General features: G+C 34.4%; 1 protein-coding gene across 12 annotated transcripts in view; it reads left to right on the plus strand.

Moving 5' to 3' along the window:
- PEX5L (peroxisomal biogenesis factor 5-like) overlaps nucleotides 1–16,196 on the plus strand; it is a 366,277-nt gene that overhangs the window by 202,857 nt on the left and 147,224 nt on the right. For 5 of the 12 annotated variants that reach the window (XM_006867684.1, XM_006867686.1, XM_006867688.1 and 2 more), the window contains 2 exons: nucleotides 4,449–4,553; nucleotides 14,720–14,831. In XM_006867684.1, coding sequence (XP_006867746.1) covers nucleotides 4,449–4,553; nucleotides 14,720–14,831 — 217 coding nt within the window. Of the gene's footprint in view, nucleotides 1–1,970; nucleotides 2,037–4,448; nucleotides 4,554–14,289; nucleotides 14,368–14,719; nucleotides 14,832–16,196 lie in introns of those variants that run through there. The other 7 variants (XM_006867687.1, XM_006867689.1, XM_006867693.1 and 4 more) reach the window with 3 other exon arrangements.

Below are 16,196 nucleotides of genomic sequence, written 5' to 3' on the forward strand. Positions count from 1 at the left end.
GACTCAATGGCACCTAAACAACAACATAAACAACCCACATTACAGCATTCCATGAAGGTGTTGTGAGGGAGTTCTCAAGAGTCACTAAGCCAGGTGGCTGAATTCTGTGTGTTAGAGAAAGAAGAGCACAGACTTCAGAGGTAGCCTGGGTTTCTGTCCTGACTCAATACATATTAGCTTTGAGGCCTTGGACAAATCATATCATCTCTGGGCCTCCGTATCACCAACTCTATAACAAAGATAAGATCTAATAAGCAAAAATACACAAAATGATTGGCATATAAATAGTTCCTCTCCCTGTGAAACAGAGCATGGCCCTTTATTAGGTCTGAAGCCAGTCAATATCTCATCTGAATGGTGCCTCTAGAGAGGATCCTGTGATTTCTACCAGAGAGGGTTCTGTGACTTCCAATATTTTATATTCTTTTTCTTGTATTCTATGTTTAAAAAAAAAAAAAGGCAGTCAAATTTGGTTTTCCTTAACAAATGTTATTGACACATGCTTATTCATTTATACCTGTTCTTGGTAAGTGCCACTGAGTTCTGACTCACGGTGTAGGGTTACCGAAGAGTGGCTGGTGGGTTTGAATTGCCGATCTGGCAGTTAACAGTCCAGTGCTTATTGTACAGTAGGACTCTTAGTCTTATCATCAGCTCAACCTACTGACATTGAATTAATTCCAACTCACAGTGACACTAAAACTACGAAACTTTATGGAGATAGACAGCCTCATCTTTCTCCCTTGGAGACTAGGGGGTTTGAACCACCAACGTTGCCATTAACAGTCTAGTTCTTATCCTATAGTACCACCAGGGCTCCTTAGTCTTATAGTGAAAGTTAAAGAAACATTATTCCCAATATTTATTATTTGTTAGAAAAACCTTTTTATGTATTTTATTTGTAAGGGGGAAAAAACGATACCAGAAACAAAGAATTTTGCACAGCAATACACCAAGAAAAATTCATAGAAGTTTCCCCTTATTGTTTTCCAAATAGTCAAAAATACCTCAAGAAACCCAAGAAACAACCAAAAACACACTCATCTGTCAAGGGATTTCTGACTCATAGCGACCCCGTAGAGCACAGCAGAACTGCCCTGTAAGGTGTCCAAGGCTTTCTCCCAAAGTGCAGCTGGTGGGTTCCAACTGCTGACCTTTGAGTTAGAACTGAGTGCTTTAACCACTGTGCTACTAGGACTCCTTCAACAAATAAGTGGGATGATTTTTACATCTTTAAAAATAAATAGCCTGGAATAATTGCTGGAGGGTGTCACAATGTGATTTCAACTTTTTAAAATTCCATCTCTGTTGGTGTGAAGAAATATACAAACTTAATGTAATCCAAAATTATTTATGTGCCTGAGTATATATTAAGTGTATGTTTTATTTCTGCTGTCCTCGTGTTGTTTTAAATAATAGATCAGTATTGACCCTTTGGGGTGGTTATATTTAGAAAATTGAGCTTGAAGTCTAAATAATTAGGCATATATATTTCTTACAATGTTTTAAACCACTGCAAAAAAAAAAACAAAAAACAGAAAGCAAGAATCCATATGTCTGTATTACTGTCAGCCCTGCAGAGCTAGTGATAAGCAAACCTTGTACAGTTTCATGAATTGCCAGATAAATTAACAACCAGGTTCTGAATTCTAGAAGCATTAACCCACAAGATAAATGGATGAGTCAAAAATAACACAGCTTGATTTTAAGATACCAGGTGGAGGTGACAATACAATCTGGAGGGACATCTTGCTTTGATCTATGAGTGTAGTCACTTGATCTGGCAGTGGTTTGAGACAATATATCTGGAGCCATGGAGACGTCACTGTGACAGACCTTCCCATTGGGTTCTTGCATTGAACCACACTTGTAGTACAGTGAGGATCACAAGGTATTATCTCAAAAGCCAAAAACTATAAAGAAAAAAAGTTGCTAGTAAGCACTAACATGGGTGTCATGACTCTTTTCAGGTAGTAGGTGTAACCTTGAAGAAAAAGTGGCACTGTCTTCAAAAAAGTGACCTGACCCTGGCTTTGGTGGGTTTTTTCTGCAAGACATAAAAAGCACCGCATGTATTTATTATACATCCTTTCTAGCTGATCACTGCTTTGTTCTAGAGTTCAGCATGAAAGGACTAATTTTTGGTTTTGTTTTGTTTTTGTTTTTGTTTTAGTGAAATGGCATGTCCGTTGCTAATTCTAGCTATTCTAGTTGCACTTGTAAAATCTATCTATGTGTAGTTTATGGATTGGTAGCATTTCAAATCACTGATATATTGAAAAATTGACCTGAAGTTTTTGAGATGCATATCAATTAATATTTATTTTTCTTAGCCCAAGATCAGAGTTTGAATGATTTGTTTAAATTATACCTTGTAACATTAGATTTATTCCTTTAAATACTTTAGGAATTTAAATATAAGCATGCCAATTTATTTATTGCTATATTATTAGAACTTCTTAGAGCATGGAAAGAATTCTTCACAGATGATTTTGCTATTTTGGGAAAAATCAACTGCAGAAGTCTTTGTTATAAAGTGTATTTAATCTGTAAATAAGTGTAACATGTAAAGATGTACTAACCTTATAGTATACAATGTATCATCCAAATAATTTTTACATTTTGAAAATATGTTAAATAGTATAAGAGTGTCATAATAAATATTTTCCCAGAATAAAGAATTATAAGCATCTCTATATTTAGGAAGCTCACAGTGCTTCGTTAAAGAAAAAACCTGGGATCATTATGCACCCCAATTTGTTATGCAGTGAAAAAGAAATCATTAAATTTCCCTTTATTCTTCCAGAAGTCAGTTAATCTAAGGGATTGTGGCCATTTAAACCTCTGAGTACATAAGTGAAAATTATTGCCATGAATTGTCATGAATTGCCAGATAAATTAACAACTACTGTATATGCTGACATTAACCACTAGTATTTGATATTCCATCTTGGAAATAATACCATTGCCATTCAAAAATAATGCTAATTCGTAAGTCAAAGCAAACCAAAGAAACAAACTTTTGACACTATAAACAGGTTCAGATTCACACATTTTACTATCTAGTAACTATATGTAAAGTTTTTCCTTGTTCTCATAGAAAATAAAAACTGTCACTAACTGCATTTTAGAAAGGCAACATCTGAGAAAATGGACAATGTTTTCCTTCCTAATGTAAATCTTCTAAATACTTAAAGCTCTGTGTAAGCCCAAAACAATGATGTAATTCTTCTTTTCATTGCATAGAAGCTATCAGGATTCATTTATCTCTGGAATTGATAATAAACCTAGCTCTTAATTCCTTTTTCAGACAATGGACCCCATATGTCCATTTTTTGGTATTTTGTCTATGATATTTCTGTGTATGACATTTGCATTTTAAGAATATTTACAACACAAATATTCATACATGCTCTTTGGATAAAATTATTTTCTCCAGGGAAGTTATGCCCAGAAACCTGAGAAAATGGGAAGGTTTTTTTTTTTTTTTTGTATGTTTTGAAAGTATTTAAAGATTATTTAATTTTTACATAGTATGACATTGTTTCTAATTGTACTGAAAAGGTCTGTTTTGTTTTGTTTTGTTTTTTCATTATGCCTTTTTCTTCTCTCAAAAACGTTATAATCTGGTAAACTCAAGAGACTAAAAGCCCTCCAGTCCCTTTACAATCCTTAATTATGTGGTGTAAGACAAACAATGTAGGGAATATATCCGAATACAACAGTTACCTGCATTGTTAATGATCTTTTACTTAACACTTGATTTATAGGGTTTGATTTTAATTAAGATATTTCTGTGATTGAATTCACACTTCTTGGTCTCAAAAACATTAAAAGTTGTACAATTTTTTTCTTCTTCTTCACCAACATCATAATATCTTCACAGAACAAGGTGGGGGAACTCCTGTGATGCCAGGCCACTGGAAGCTTTTCTTAGCTTTTATGTTTTTACTCTTTTTATGCCCAATCCATTAAAAAAATAACAGACTCCAGAGACCACCCATCAGAACCCTTCTGTGAAAGTCAGGTCCAGATTTTAACCCCTAAACAATATTTCCCACGGTCCTCTCCATTATTTAAGGATTATATAATTTATCAATGAACTTAATAGGCAATCATAGTGTTTTTAAACGGATACCACAAAAATTATGGTCTTGTCTACAAATTGCCTTAACATATATTACACATATAAAATACTATGTTAAAATTAAATATAATATGTCAGCTGTAAAGATGAAAAAAAAAAAACAGCTAACTAAAAGTTTACAAATAATCTTTTTTCAGACTTTGTGTGTTTTCTCCTCAGCCAAAAGCCTCAAGATTCACTTCCAGCAGCCTTATCTCATCATTTATGTTGGATTGCTCTTTAAACATTAGAATATCTTGTAATAAATAATAAGTTAAAAGATTTCTCCTGACACGAGTCATTGTTGATTTCACTGTTATAGGGAAAAGGCTCTAGGGCGGCAGATAAGGCTGTTGCCATGGTGATGAAGGAGATACCGAGGGAGGAGTCTGCTGAAGAAAAGCCCCTCCTTACTATGACATCACAGGTGGGCAGACCCATAGGGTTGCTGTAGGAAGCTGACATATGTTAATATATCAGACATTGTGATTGTTAACTAGAAAACAAAAAGCATTAACTCTGGAACCAATTTTTTAAAGAAAAGACAGTTTCACTGAAACAATTATTCAAATATAAAATGAAAACCAAAATTGATTAAAAAAGAAAAATTCCATAATTTAGTTACTTATTTATGAATATTAATTTTCATTACTCAACTTTAGCTTAAAGAGAGAAAATGTACATGCAAGTAAAACATGTTGCTTCTTTATAAAGGAGTCTTGATAACAACTTTGGGAAAGAACTAACAAGCTAATCTTACGTTTGAACAATCAAATTCAAATTCCTGTGGATAAACACAAGTTATATTGTATACATATGTCAGTTTACCAGTAGAATACCTACATTTTCTTAAGTGTTAAATATATTGATGTTGTGATTATGCATACTACATATATGTCTATACATATTTATGTGGATAACCAATTTACAGGAATGAGCCAGAAGTCCATGAGTCCCCATGCAGAAAATGGCATTTGTGACATTTTAGTCACCTTGACAAAAAAAAATATCTTCTATATTATAACACATGAGGGCCATTTTCAGCATTTATTGTAACAAGTATAGAAAGAAAAGTTTGCATTTGTATGCAGAGACACGCTGAGACTGTGAATCCTGTATGTCCTCAGGGACTTTTGAAACACCCTGTAAAATCCACATAAATATGTATAATGTACTCATCACCACTTTGTAGAACTGCCAGTCTTAAAAATGTTTTTACTTGCATTTATAGTATAATTTAGATTTAGACTGTTATTTTAAACATTTCATTGTTACCCCTAATGCAATGGCAAATGTAGTGATTCCGTTCCAATTATATGAGCATGTCTAGAATTTGGAAAATGTCCATTTACAGTCCTCATGGAGGCATTTATATCACAAGCTAAATTATGGCAACTTATTTTTAGAATATCAGCAGATCTCATCTCCAGCTGCTGCTAACATGTGTGGTTTTATTGTATTCTAAACACTAAGTTGTAAGTGAAACTTATAGCAACATACCACATCTAAATTAAATCACTAAAATAATTATTTCAAATCCGCAGGACTTTGGGATAAATTTTATGTTGTTAGTGTTTCATCCACAAAGAAGAGATGTTTCTTTTTAATGACATATACTAGTAATTTAAAAGAAAAGTTCTCCATTCCTTACTTAATTTACATAGGGAAACATTTACAGTGTTTTAACAGGGGCTACCTGAGGGTAGAATCAGACTTCTGTAGAGTCCCATGACCAAAATATTTAGCCCACAGTTCCTCAGGTGACTGTTAGTTGAAAGGTGAAGACTATTTGGAATTATCGATAATGACAAAATCATGTAAATCAGTTGAAAAACTTATCTAAATTTGAGATTGGCACAGTTGTGCTGCAACATGTGGTCTCAGGACATCACAATTTAGGGCAAGCTCCAATCCCCAAAATTATTTTTTTCCAAAACCATGCATTTCTATGTGTTTTCCAATAATCCTCTTCAGATCTGCAAAATCACCATTATAGCCTAAACTTGACTGAAATTTTCATGCACAATACTATTTTTGACTTTTTTATTTAGAAATTTAAACTGTGGTGATTATTGTCTTCTCATATTCAGAACATTTGTGTGCACCAAGTTCCTTCTTCAATCTCTGTCTAATGTTGCATTTACTGTTTTTGAGGTACTAGTTACAGTTTTACTGCATGAAGATTATATAGTTTTCTTTGATGCATCATATTCTTGTTGCATACTGGCCAATTTATGAATCAGCAAATGGAGAGTTCTGATTCATAACAATTCAGTGCACCTGTTTTGTTGATGATTTTATGGAATTAATTCAGTCACAGCTGTGTTACAATTATTTCTCAGTCAAATGCAGTTTTATTAGTTATATACTTTTTCCACTGTACACAAGTGGTTTCTTCCCTGCTATGCACCAGTGGCGTGCACAAACCAAAAGGAAGCAGAATGATCTGAAAAAGTGAGTACTTGCTATGATGACCAAAGCATCCAGTCTGTGTACCCATGCCATATTCTTACTCGTTATCTTGTGTGAGTGTATTACTGTCTTGACACATGTTCGTCCCTGTGTCTCTTGTAAAGCCCCTTATGACATAGTGCTACATGCCACTGAATACATCAACTCATCTTCATCAGTGGTTTGTCAATGCCAGCTGCTCATGTCATGGATTCCAGATTTGTCTAAAACTGATTTTTCCTTTTTTATTTTTTTTTTAAATAATGTCTTTGGGACAATCATTTAGATCAAATGAAGAATAAGTCACTGAAACAGTGAACCCTGAGTTTCTTTAGTAACAGTCCATTTAATGGTTTGTAAGTACAGGATAGTTCTGTATTGAGACTTTTTGTTTTTCAATTTGTAATTATTGTAATATGTTCCTCAACTATTGCAGGGATTTAGCCATATACCAGTGGAGCAATCCTTAGTACATTAAACAAAGCAGAAGAGTTGGCTGGTGACTGAACTCGGAAATTGCTGAACCCCTGAGAGTTGTTCTTATCTAAAATAATTAATTCTGTATAGCTCTATGTCAGGTTTATGAAGTCTTCAACTAACACGTTAATCAAACTGTCTGTAAACAAGTGTGCACTGATGAAAGGTTTAAGTAAGAAAATACATGTAGTGTTTCCAAGTCTTTGAGGGAAAATAATGGCCCTCTAGTCCTAGACTGTTCAATATGGTAGCCACTAACCAAATGGGGTGATGAAGCACTTCATGGCTCCTCTGATTGACACCTACTTTAACTATAAAATAAACACTAGATTTTGAAAACTTAGTACCAAAAAAAAGTAAAATTCATTATTATTATTTTATATCAATTTCACATTGAAATAATATTTCAGTTACTTTGGCTTTAAGTTATTAAAATTAATTTCACCTTTTGAAACCATTTTTTAATATGGCTGCTAGAAAATTGAAGGCTTGTGAGGCTCTCTTTACATTTCTATTGAGCAGCACTGCCATACACTGTAATACTTTATATAAATCCCATTTGAGGATAGAAGGAAACAGCACATGCCAATGACTGATTATATCATAAAAATACTTAGTACTGTTTGTAAGAATTAAAGGACATAGAGAATGTCTGTATCACATAAAGAACCTTTCAAAAGTTTTATTTTTACTAATCTTCTTGTTTTTGATTTTGTTTTTTGACAAGATATATCCTATATCTTTTTGCCTATAGAGCACAGTGTCATAACCATGTGTTGCAGCTCTTCTTATAAAGGGACCTTTTTTTTGACAAAAAACTTGGCCTTTGTTTTTCTAGCTGTCTGTTCCTATTCCTTAGATCTTGATACTGAATTAATTTTTACATCTGACAAATATTTTAAGAGATAGTAATATCCTTGGTGAGAAGAACATTCTCAAGGTTACTACTTGGGTTTCTATTGCCAACTCTAGATAATTGGTTAATTTACACTCTCCTGTCAGTTTTAGTGTTAGTATTAATTACCCAAGTTATAAATGTTAAGATCTTTTCATTTCTCCATGAATAGGTTAACATTTTATAAATTTACCTATCTTGTCAGGAAAATGTTTTCAATATTTGGGTAGTGTTTAGATCAGATCAGAGAGTTAGAGGCACTCACATGGATATCCTTTAGAAGAAGATCTACTGGACTTCATATAGAGAAATTGGGGGAGAGGTGTCACCATTATTACTATTTGCTCATAGAAAAGTAATTCTGTGCATATTCAGAGTTACCAATGACAAAACTCAGAAAGTCTGAATACTTAAGGATGCATGCTACTGATTTAGTTGTGTTGTTTTTCCAGTAGATTGACCAGCTAAGTGAATTTTTACATTATTAATGATCTTCGGTCACAGTATACCACTATTTTGATGAGCATTACACAAAGTTCTGAAGTAGATGAATATTTATTTAGCAAACTTTAAATAAAAAGGATTTTTTTTTGCATACAGAGATATATTTTGTATTAAAATCATATTTGTATTTTTGTTCAGATAGGGACAAAAAATCTTAGAAAGTTTCTGTAATTCTAATGAAGTAAAAAGAAATATTTCATTAAAAAAATTTAGTCACTATTACAATGTTTTAATCATTTCTTACAAAGTAAATAAAATTACAGCTCAAAATCATCAATCTGAAATATAAAATTAATATGGATTATTATCCTTTATAGGTGTTATTTTAATAACTAAAATGTATTTTGCCTTGGTGTTCTTAGTGATATTATGTTGTCGTCACACACCTTTAGTTCTATATTTTTAAATAGAATAGCTAAACAAACTTATAGTTAAGTCACAAAACAGTCATTATAAACATTATAAGTGGCAAGTGGTATTTTAAAGCAAAATACACTCCTCCTATCTTGGTTAAATTGTCCCCTGTAGCTTAGATCATGGAATAATTTACTTTTTTAATATTAAAAGTAGAGAAGTCCAAGTTGAGCTAAAACAAATGTATTTTCGGATAAGGTTCTATTCGAGTTACATGATTATAATGTACATTTGTTGCACACAAAATGTAGTGTTGATACAAAATAGGAACCAATCAGTCCTGCTGTGACTAATATTATTAACTACATCAACTGACCAGTCTAAGACATAAGTAAATTGAAGGCATTAGATTGAGTATTTTGTTCACTACCTATGATTGTTGTTAAGTGCCGTTGAGTCAGTTCCGACTCATAGCAATCCTGTATAGGGCTTCCGAGGAGCGGCTGGTGAGCTTGAACCACTGACCTTGCAGTTCAAACCACCTTGTAGTCCAGTGCATTAACCCACAGTACCACACCAGAACTTCTATGATTACAAGGAGAGTATAATGATTTAGTAACTTTTTGATTTCCTTATTGACAAGAAATCCATGCATGCAAGTTTTTACCTTGTCTTTTTAACTTTTGATGTTTCCTTGTTCATTGACCACGTAAGGATTTTATCTCAAAATCTCCCTATTTGACTCTCCGATTTAAAATCCTTGAGGTGGTGGTAAAGTTATGTGTCGAAGTATCAGAGGTTCCCATTTGCACTGGTTCATGTCCTCCTTCCAAGTATTGGATGGTGCAAGGTTGATCTGGGCTTTTATTTAAATTTTCCTTAATTAAGCATTGACTCCAAAATTTCTACCAAGAAGTAGAAATTCTTGATAGAAACCTGGACACTCTTGCATTTTGAAATGTTCCTTTATGTTTTACTAGGTTAACAATATTTAAGAGATTTGTTGTTGGAGGGAAATGAACTTAGATTTGTAGTTTTAAAACTAGCATTTTTTAAGACCATTCACCTCTTTGTGAATTGATCAAACCCAGTATAAAATGACATTGAGCATCTCCATGCATTCATTCTTTTGTATAATTCACCATTCAGTGAGATTGTGTAAAATCAGTCTACATTTTTAAACCGCTACCAAAGGATACAAAATTTTATTGGGTGACCTCCCTCAAGGAGGTCAAAATGCAATGTGGAGAAAATCAGGTAAGACTAATTTAAGTCCTGGTGTGGCCCTGTAGGATAAACACTGGACCACAAGTTCAGTTTGAACTGCAAGGTTGGCAGTTCAAATTCACCTGTCACTCCTAGGAAAGCCTATACAGGGTTGTTATGAGTCAAAACCGACTTCACAGCACTTAACAACAGCAATGTCATAATACTAACTAAAGCACAGAATTATGCAGGTGCTGTAAGAAGGCCTGGTGTTAGACAAGGTTCCCAGACACTGTGCTGGTTGAAAGGGGTCATGAAGGAGAAATAAGGAACTATCACTATCAGAGGACCTTTAAGAAAAGACCAGAGGAAGATTTAAAAAATAAAAATATGTGTAGACAAATTGAGACAAAGCCTTAGCAACCAACGAATGATGGCCTTTAACTTGATTATGATCATTTAATTGAACCAAAATTATAATCATTCCAATTCAGTTATTCCAAAAACTATAAATCTTTGACTAATTTTTAAAATAAGATTGATGTGTCCTAGACCCAAAGAATAGAGTAAGAAAAGCTCATAAAGTACTTTCAAACTGGCAGGAATAAATCTAAGAGAAAGTCAATGTGCTTTATTCTACCAATGAATAAGGAAAGAATACACTTAGAAGGGAAGTCTTGGGGAACTGCCAGGAGCATTTGGTTGTTTGTTTGTTTTTTTCTTTATTATTCTGTGACATAAAAGATTCATTTATTTTCAAGTTATCATAGTAAAACCATAAAGTTGTTTAAAACTGAGAAGAGGCTACTGTAAAAAGCGATTATTAACCTGTAGAAATAAAAATAAAATGAGATTGAGTATGACTAAAATAATGGTTGCTAAATTCCTCTGACTGAATATACAGTTCAAATTGGACTATATAAGACTGGGATTTTTGTCTTCAGTTTCTTTAAAATCAGTGTCCCATTTGGTAACCATTTACTGAGCATCTTTTACGGTGGACTCTCTTCTCTTCAGGGTTATGAAAAACGAATGTAAGACATAGCATTTGATCTCAGAGCTTATAAGAAAATATTTTTATATCTTCATAATGTCTCCTGTTTCATCTTCCATATCTCTATCAAAATAAAAAACCTTTCAGTTCCCAAAGTACTTTTTCATGCTATCTATAATCTGGCACTTCATCTACTTCATTCCACTATCCCCTTCTCTCTGCTAGAGCATTTCCAACAGCCAAACCGGGCTCCATCTTGAAAAACACTGATTCTTGTTTCTGTGGAAGAAAGCCACAGGAAGAGCTTGGTTATAGGAACTACACATTCATAGCAACTCTGTCAAGCCAAATGTGAACTAGTCAGAAACCAGGTGATAGGTAAGGAAGAGACACAGACCCAATAAGAAAGTTCTAGGAGATGCCTGCAAAGTCTGATCCCTCTGGGAGTGACATCTCCTTCCTTTGGCATTCCTGATTTCCTCTACTGAGAAAATCTGCGACTGCTACAGATGCTTTCTGCAGTAAGTCAGTCTGAAATTTGGATGAGAAAGAAGATTTACGACAACATTCTATTGTCTTTGCTAAAGTAGACTGACTTGCCTAAAAGTACAGGGTCTCTCAATTGACTGTGCCTCTTCCTTTGTTTAAACATTTTTATGGACAAAGGTCTTAATTTTCAGGATTCTTTTAGCAAATTCAGTTTTTCAGAGTTTACAACTGAAATTATCCATAGAAATCTGATACCTGAGAAATGGTCTTTGAAATGACAGTTGATTTAGGTCCATCATATGTTATCTATTCACAAAGTTTTGGCTTAGGAATAAAGTTTGTCTTTTTTCTTAACAAAGGAATTTAATTTTTCAAAATAAAGAGTAGAAGAGGATTTTTCATGAAATGTAACTACAGTTTATTTAACAATTGATAATTCTCAATATCTTGCCTGAGAGGGTCAATTCTTCTTAGTTAACAATAAGATTAGACTTTCCATTCAGAGAACTAAAGCTCTCAAAGATTTAGTCATGACATCATACATGCATATTCATATTTATAAAAACATTTATAACAATAACAGTTCTGTTGGTTTAGTCTTTGCACCTTAACTACTTGGTAAATGCAAGCCTATTTATTACAATAACGTCAGTAAAGATAGTGTGGTGCCATGTTTGATGGAGACCTTCATCTTCCATGAATGTTTGGCACAGCAGTATTCAGGCCTCACTGATACAGAATGTGATAATCTGATGGTGAGCATTGTTTGCTAAATTTGGGCCATGTCACTATGATGATGTCACACAAGAGGGATTTACAACACTAAACACATATGATTAAAAGGGTAAACACTACCAAGAAATATACGTTACCGTATGGGGTCTTTAGGAAACTGTTACATTTGCAGTTTGTACATGAACTAACTATAAACAAGGTGCAGATTCTGGAACACTAATAACATTGTTCATATAGTACTTGCGTTTTTCAAAATAGCTCACAAAATCATTGATGTTTAACCATTTCTTCATTGTCTGTTATATTTTCTGTCAGTGCTTTTAACTACTTTTTCAAATAATAAAATTCACTTTTATGCCAGAAACTACTATAACTCACTCCTAAACTCAAATAGACCATGACATTTAAAAAACTCAGATATGTTTTTTATCTCAGAAACTAAATTTAAAATATTTCAATATCAACAGAATGGGTGATATCCAAGAATGTTAGAAATCAGGAAGCAAAAGTTGAAGTTCTACCTGTAAGTTAAAAGAAGATGCATTAAGAAAATAAAGTTTAAGACCAAAGCAGACCTTAGATAATTTGATTTCTAGATAAATTTGTGCATCTATAGATATAGAGAGATTGTTGTTGTTAAGTGCCATTGAGTTGATTCCCACCTGCAGCGACCCGGTATAGGGTTTCCAAGGAGCGACTGGTAAGCTTGAACCATCAACCTTGCAGTTCAAACGACTTTGTAGTCTGACGCATTAGCCCACAGTGCCACACCAGGACTCTAAAACTTGTGATTGATTAAATGTTTATCACTATAACTTGAACACTAAAACAAAAAGAACATTTTAAAGCTTATCCTTTAGTAGCATCCACAGATTAATATGCATGAGACTCGTATATATTATGATTATGTCAACCTTATGTTAAAACCCTAAACTGTAGTGGAGAGCTGAGATTTTTCCATGTTCATAGAATAGCTTGAGTGTGTCAAAATATCTAATGTGTCTCTTGGTGGCCAATTCCCAAATGGCTGCTGAATACTTCCATATTGCTGTTTCAGAAATAATAGAATTGCATTTTTTTTCTTCTCATATTTCCAACTGTTTAGGTCCCTTGCCATTTTCCATAAGCCTAAGCTATAATACTATTGACATGGTGCAAAGAAACAATGAAGTGAAAGTAAATAGAGTCATAGAAAATATTTTGATTTGCTAATACTTCAAACTTAAAGCACTTCATTTGTTGTTTTATGTTTTTTAAAATACAGCATTGACAATATCTGTTAAAAATCTAGAAATTTTTAGGTCCATCTCTTCTAAAGTTCAAGTAGAAAACTAGATAATAATGCCCATTATAAGAAAAACTAATATAAAAACTTCTACCCAAATCAAGACAATTAGTATAAACATTAACCACTTGGGTAAACTAAGTGTTTTGTTTTGTCTTGCTTCCTTTAAACATAGAAACAGAACTTGAGCAAATCTAGATTCAAATAGGTGCAGAATAGTGAAGTAAATAGTTAGCTGCCACTGATAATTACAGACCCACTGATAATTAGAAACAAACTAAGAATCAAATTGAAAGATGTCTGGAATTTGAGAACAAGTCAATGGGAAAATATAATTGAAATTACAGAGATTATTTTACATACACATTTTCACAAATACATCATCTGAATACCTGTTATACAGTTAATATCATCTTTTCTGTTGTTGTTAAGTGCTATTGAGTCAGTTTCAATTCATAGTTGGGTTTCAGAGTTTTTTTTAAGTCTTTGCAAGAGCAGAAAGTCTCATCTTTCTCCTGTGAAGCAGCTGGTGGGCTCAAACCGCCTACTTTGTGGTTTGCAGTCCAGTGCTTATCCTATAGAGCCATCATGCTGTCCATATTTTCTACTCTCCCCAAACAATATCTGTTAGACACTACAAAAGTATTTCAAAGAAATATCAGGCTGTGTGCCTGTAGGTGACTTGAATTTTTTAGGAGAGAATGAAGAGGACAGTGTTTATCGATACACATTGGTTGGTCTGTGTGCATGTAGCATGTGGCCACTGACTGACCAGTGATAGCTAGAACATGTCAGCTCCAAGTCAGAAGCCACTGTTTCAGGTCACAGTAGAGCGGGAGCTTTCTGCCCAAGTGAGCGTGGGGTTGGTCCATAGCAACTAGGACACAAATAGGTGCCATTTTCCACATACTAAAATTAGAGGCTAATTCTAAAACTATTATTCTAGAAGAGGTGGGGAGAAAGGCTTGAGCTTTAAAACTGAAGTTGGCTGCATCCAAATTATGTTGGTAGTGCTAAAAGGCTCATTCCCAATCCCTTTTGTTTCTTTCTCTCTTGGCCCCACCCCAATATTTACTTATTTATTTCCTTTTTTATTTTTTTAGTAGACTTGCTCTTCTCATTTTGTTGCAAAGCTGCATTTTAATTCATCTGATTCTGCAGTGTGACAAACGCCCTTTGACACCTGTGTTCATTTGTTCTCAGCTGGTGAATGAGCAACAGGAAAGCAGACCCCTCCTGAGTCCCTCCATCGATGACTTTCTCTGTGAAACCAAATCGGAGACAATAGCAAGGCCAGTAACATCCAATACAGCCGGTAATTCTTTCACTTTTAACTGCTCCTTACGTAGAGTTAATTTGTAACTATAATAAGAGTCCCATTTTCTTCCCGTAATGTGTTTTCAGTGGAGAAAAATGTATATAACTAAATGAAACTTTACAACATATACTTATTGTTGTTAATCGCCTTCGAGTCAGTTCCAACTCATAGCGACCTCGTATAGGGTTTCTGAGGAGTAGCTGGTGAGTTTGAACTGCCAACCTTGTGTTTCAAACCGATCTTTCGGTAGAGTGCTTTATCCTACAGTGTTTGATCCTTCAGCACCACACCAGACCTATAGTATAAATATATACTCTCCAGTATGGATCAATAAATCACTGTTAATTATGTAAGTAACGGCAACACATATGGCCCAACCAGTTTTGCTGAACACTATTAATAATGCATTATCTTCCAATACATATTTCATACTTACTGCTTTACCGCTTGGGTCATATCACATTAGAAAGTCTTTACAGTACATGCAGAAATCCTAGTGTGGCACTGTAGGATAAAGCACTTGACCACAAGGTTGGTTTGAACCATAAGATAGGTGTTTCAAATTCACCAGTTGCTTCTTGGAAACCCTATATGGGGTCGCTATGAGTCAGAACCAGCTCCATGGTGCTTAACAACAACACAATGTGTATATTTCAGAGTTAGGTTTTTCCAGTTCTTGCTGATAGTCCAATTATTTCTTGAAATATTTTTAATGACAAAAGTCCAATAAAATTAAAATGCAAACAGCCCCTTTAAATGATAATGAAAATATCCTCGATCTTTAGTTGTTATTAGCTGCAATAAAGTCAGTCCCTGATTTGTGGCAACTCCAAGCACAAGGGCACCGGAGCATCATTGGCCTTTTGGAAGTGATCACCAGGCCTTTCCTCGTCGTCCATCTTAGTCTGGAAGTGCCACTGCAGCCTGTTCAGAATCATAGCCACACACGGGTGTGGGACAGTCACCAACAATCAAACCCACGTCTCCCACGTGGAAAACGAAGACTCTACCGCTGAACCATCATTACCCCCAAGGGCTCAATCCCCTATTCCATGACGCTTCAACCAACCAAACCAAACCCACTGCCATGGAGTCGATTTTTACTCTTAGTGACCTTTTAGGGCAGAGGAGAACTGCGCCCTATGATTTCCAAGGGCTCTGACTCTCTGAAAGCAGACTGCCTCATCTTTCTTTCTTTCACAAAGAGGCTAGTGGATTTAAACCACCAACCTTTCAATTTAGAGCCCAATACTTGGCCTCTTGTGTCACCAGAGCTTCTCCCCTGACCCTTAGGATTAAAGAAAGCCAGTTTCGTTTTCTGTCATGTAAATGTGTTACTTTCCCCCTCTTACAATAGTGTCT

Source organism: Chrysochloris asiatica, unplaced genomic scaffold, assembly GCF_000296735.1.
Source record: "Chrysochloris asiatica unplaced genomic scaffold, ChrAsi1.0 scaffold00108, whole genome shotgun sequence".
NCBI lineage: Eukaryota > Metazoa > Chordata > Mammalia > Afrosoricida > Chrysochloridae > Chrysochloris > Chrysochloris asiatica.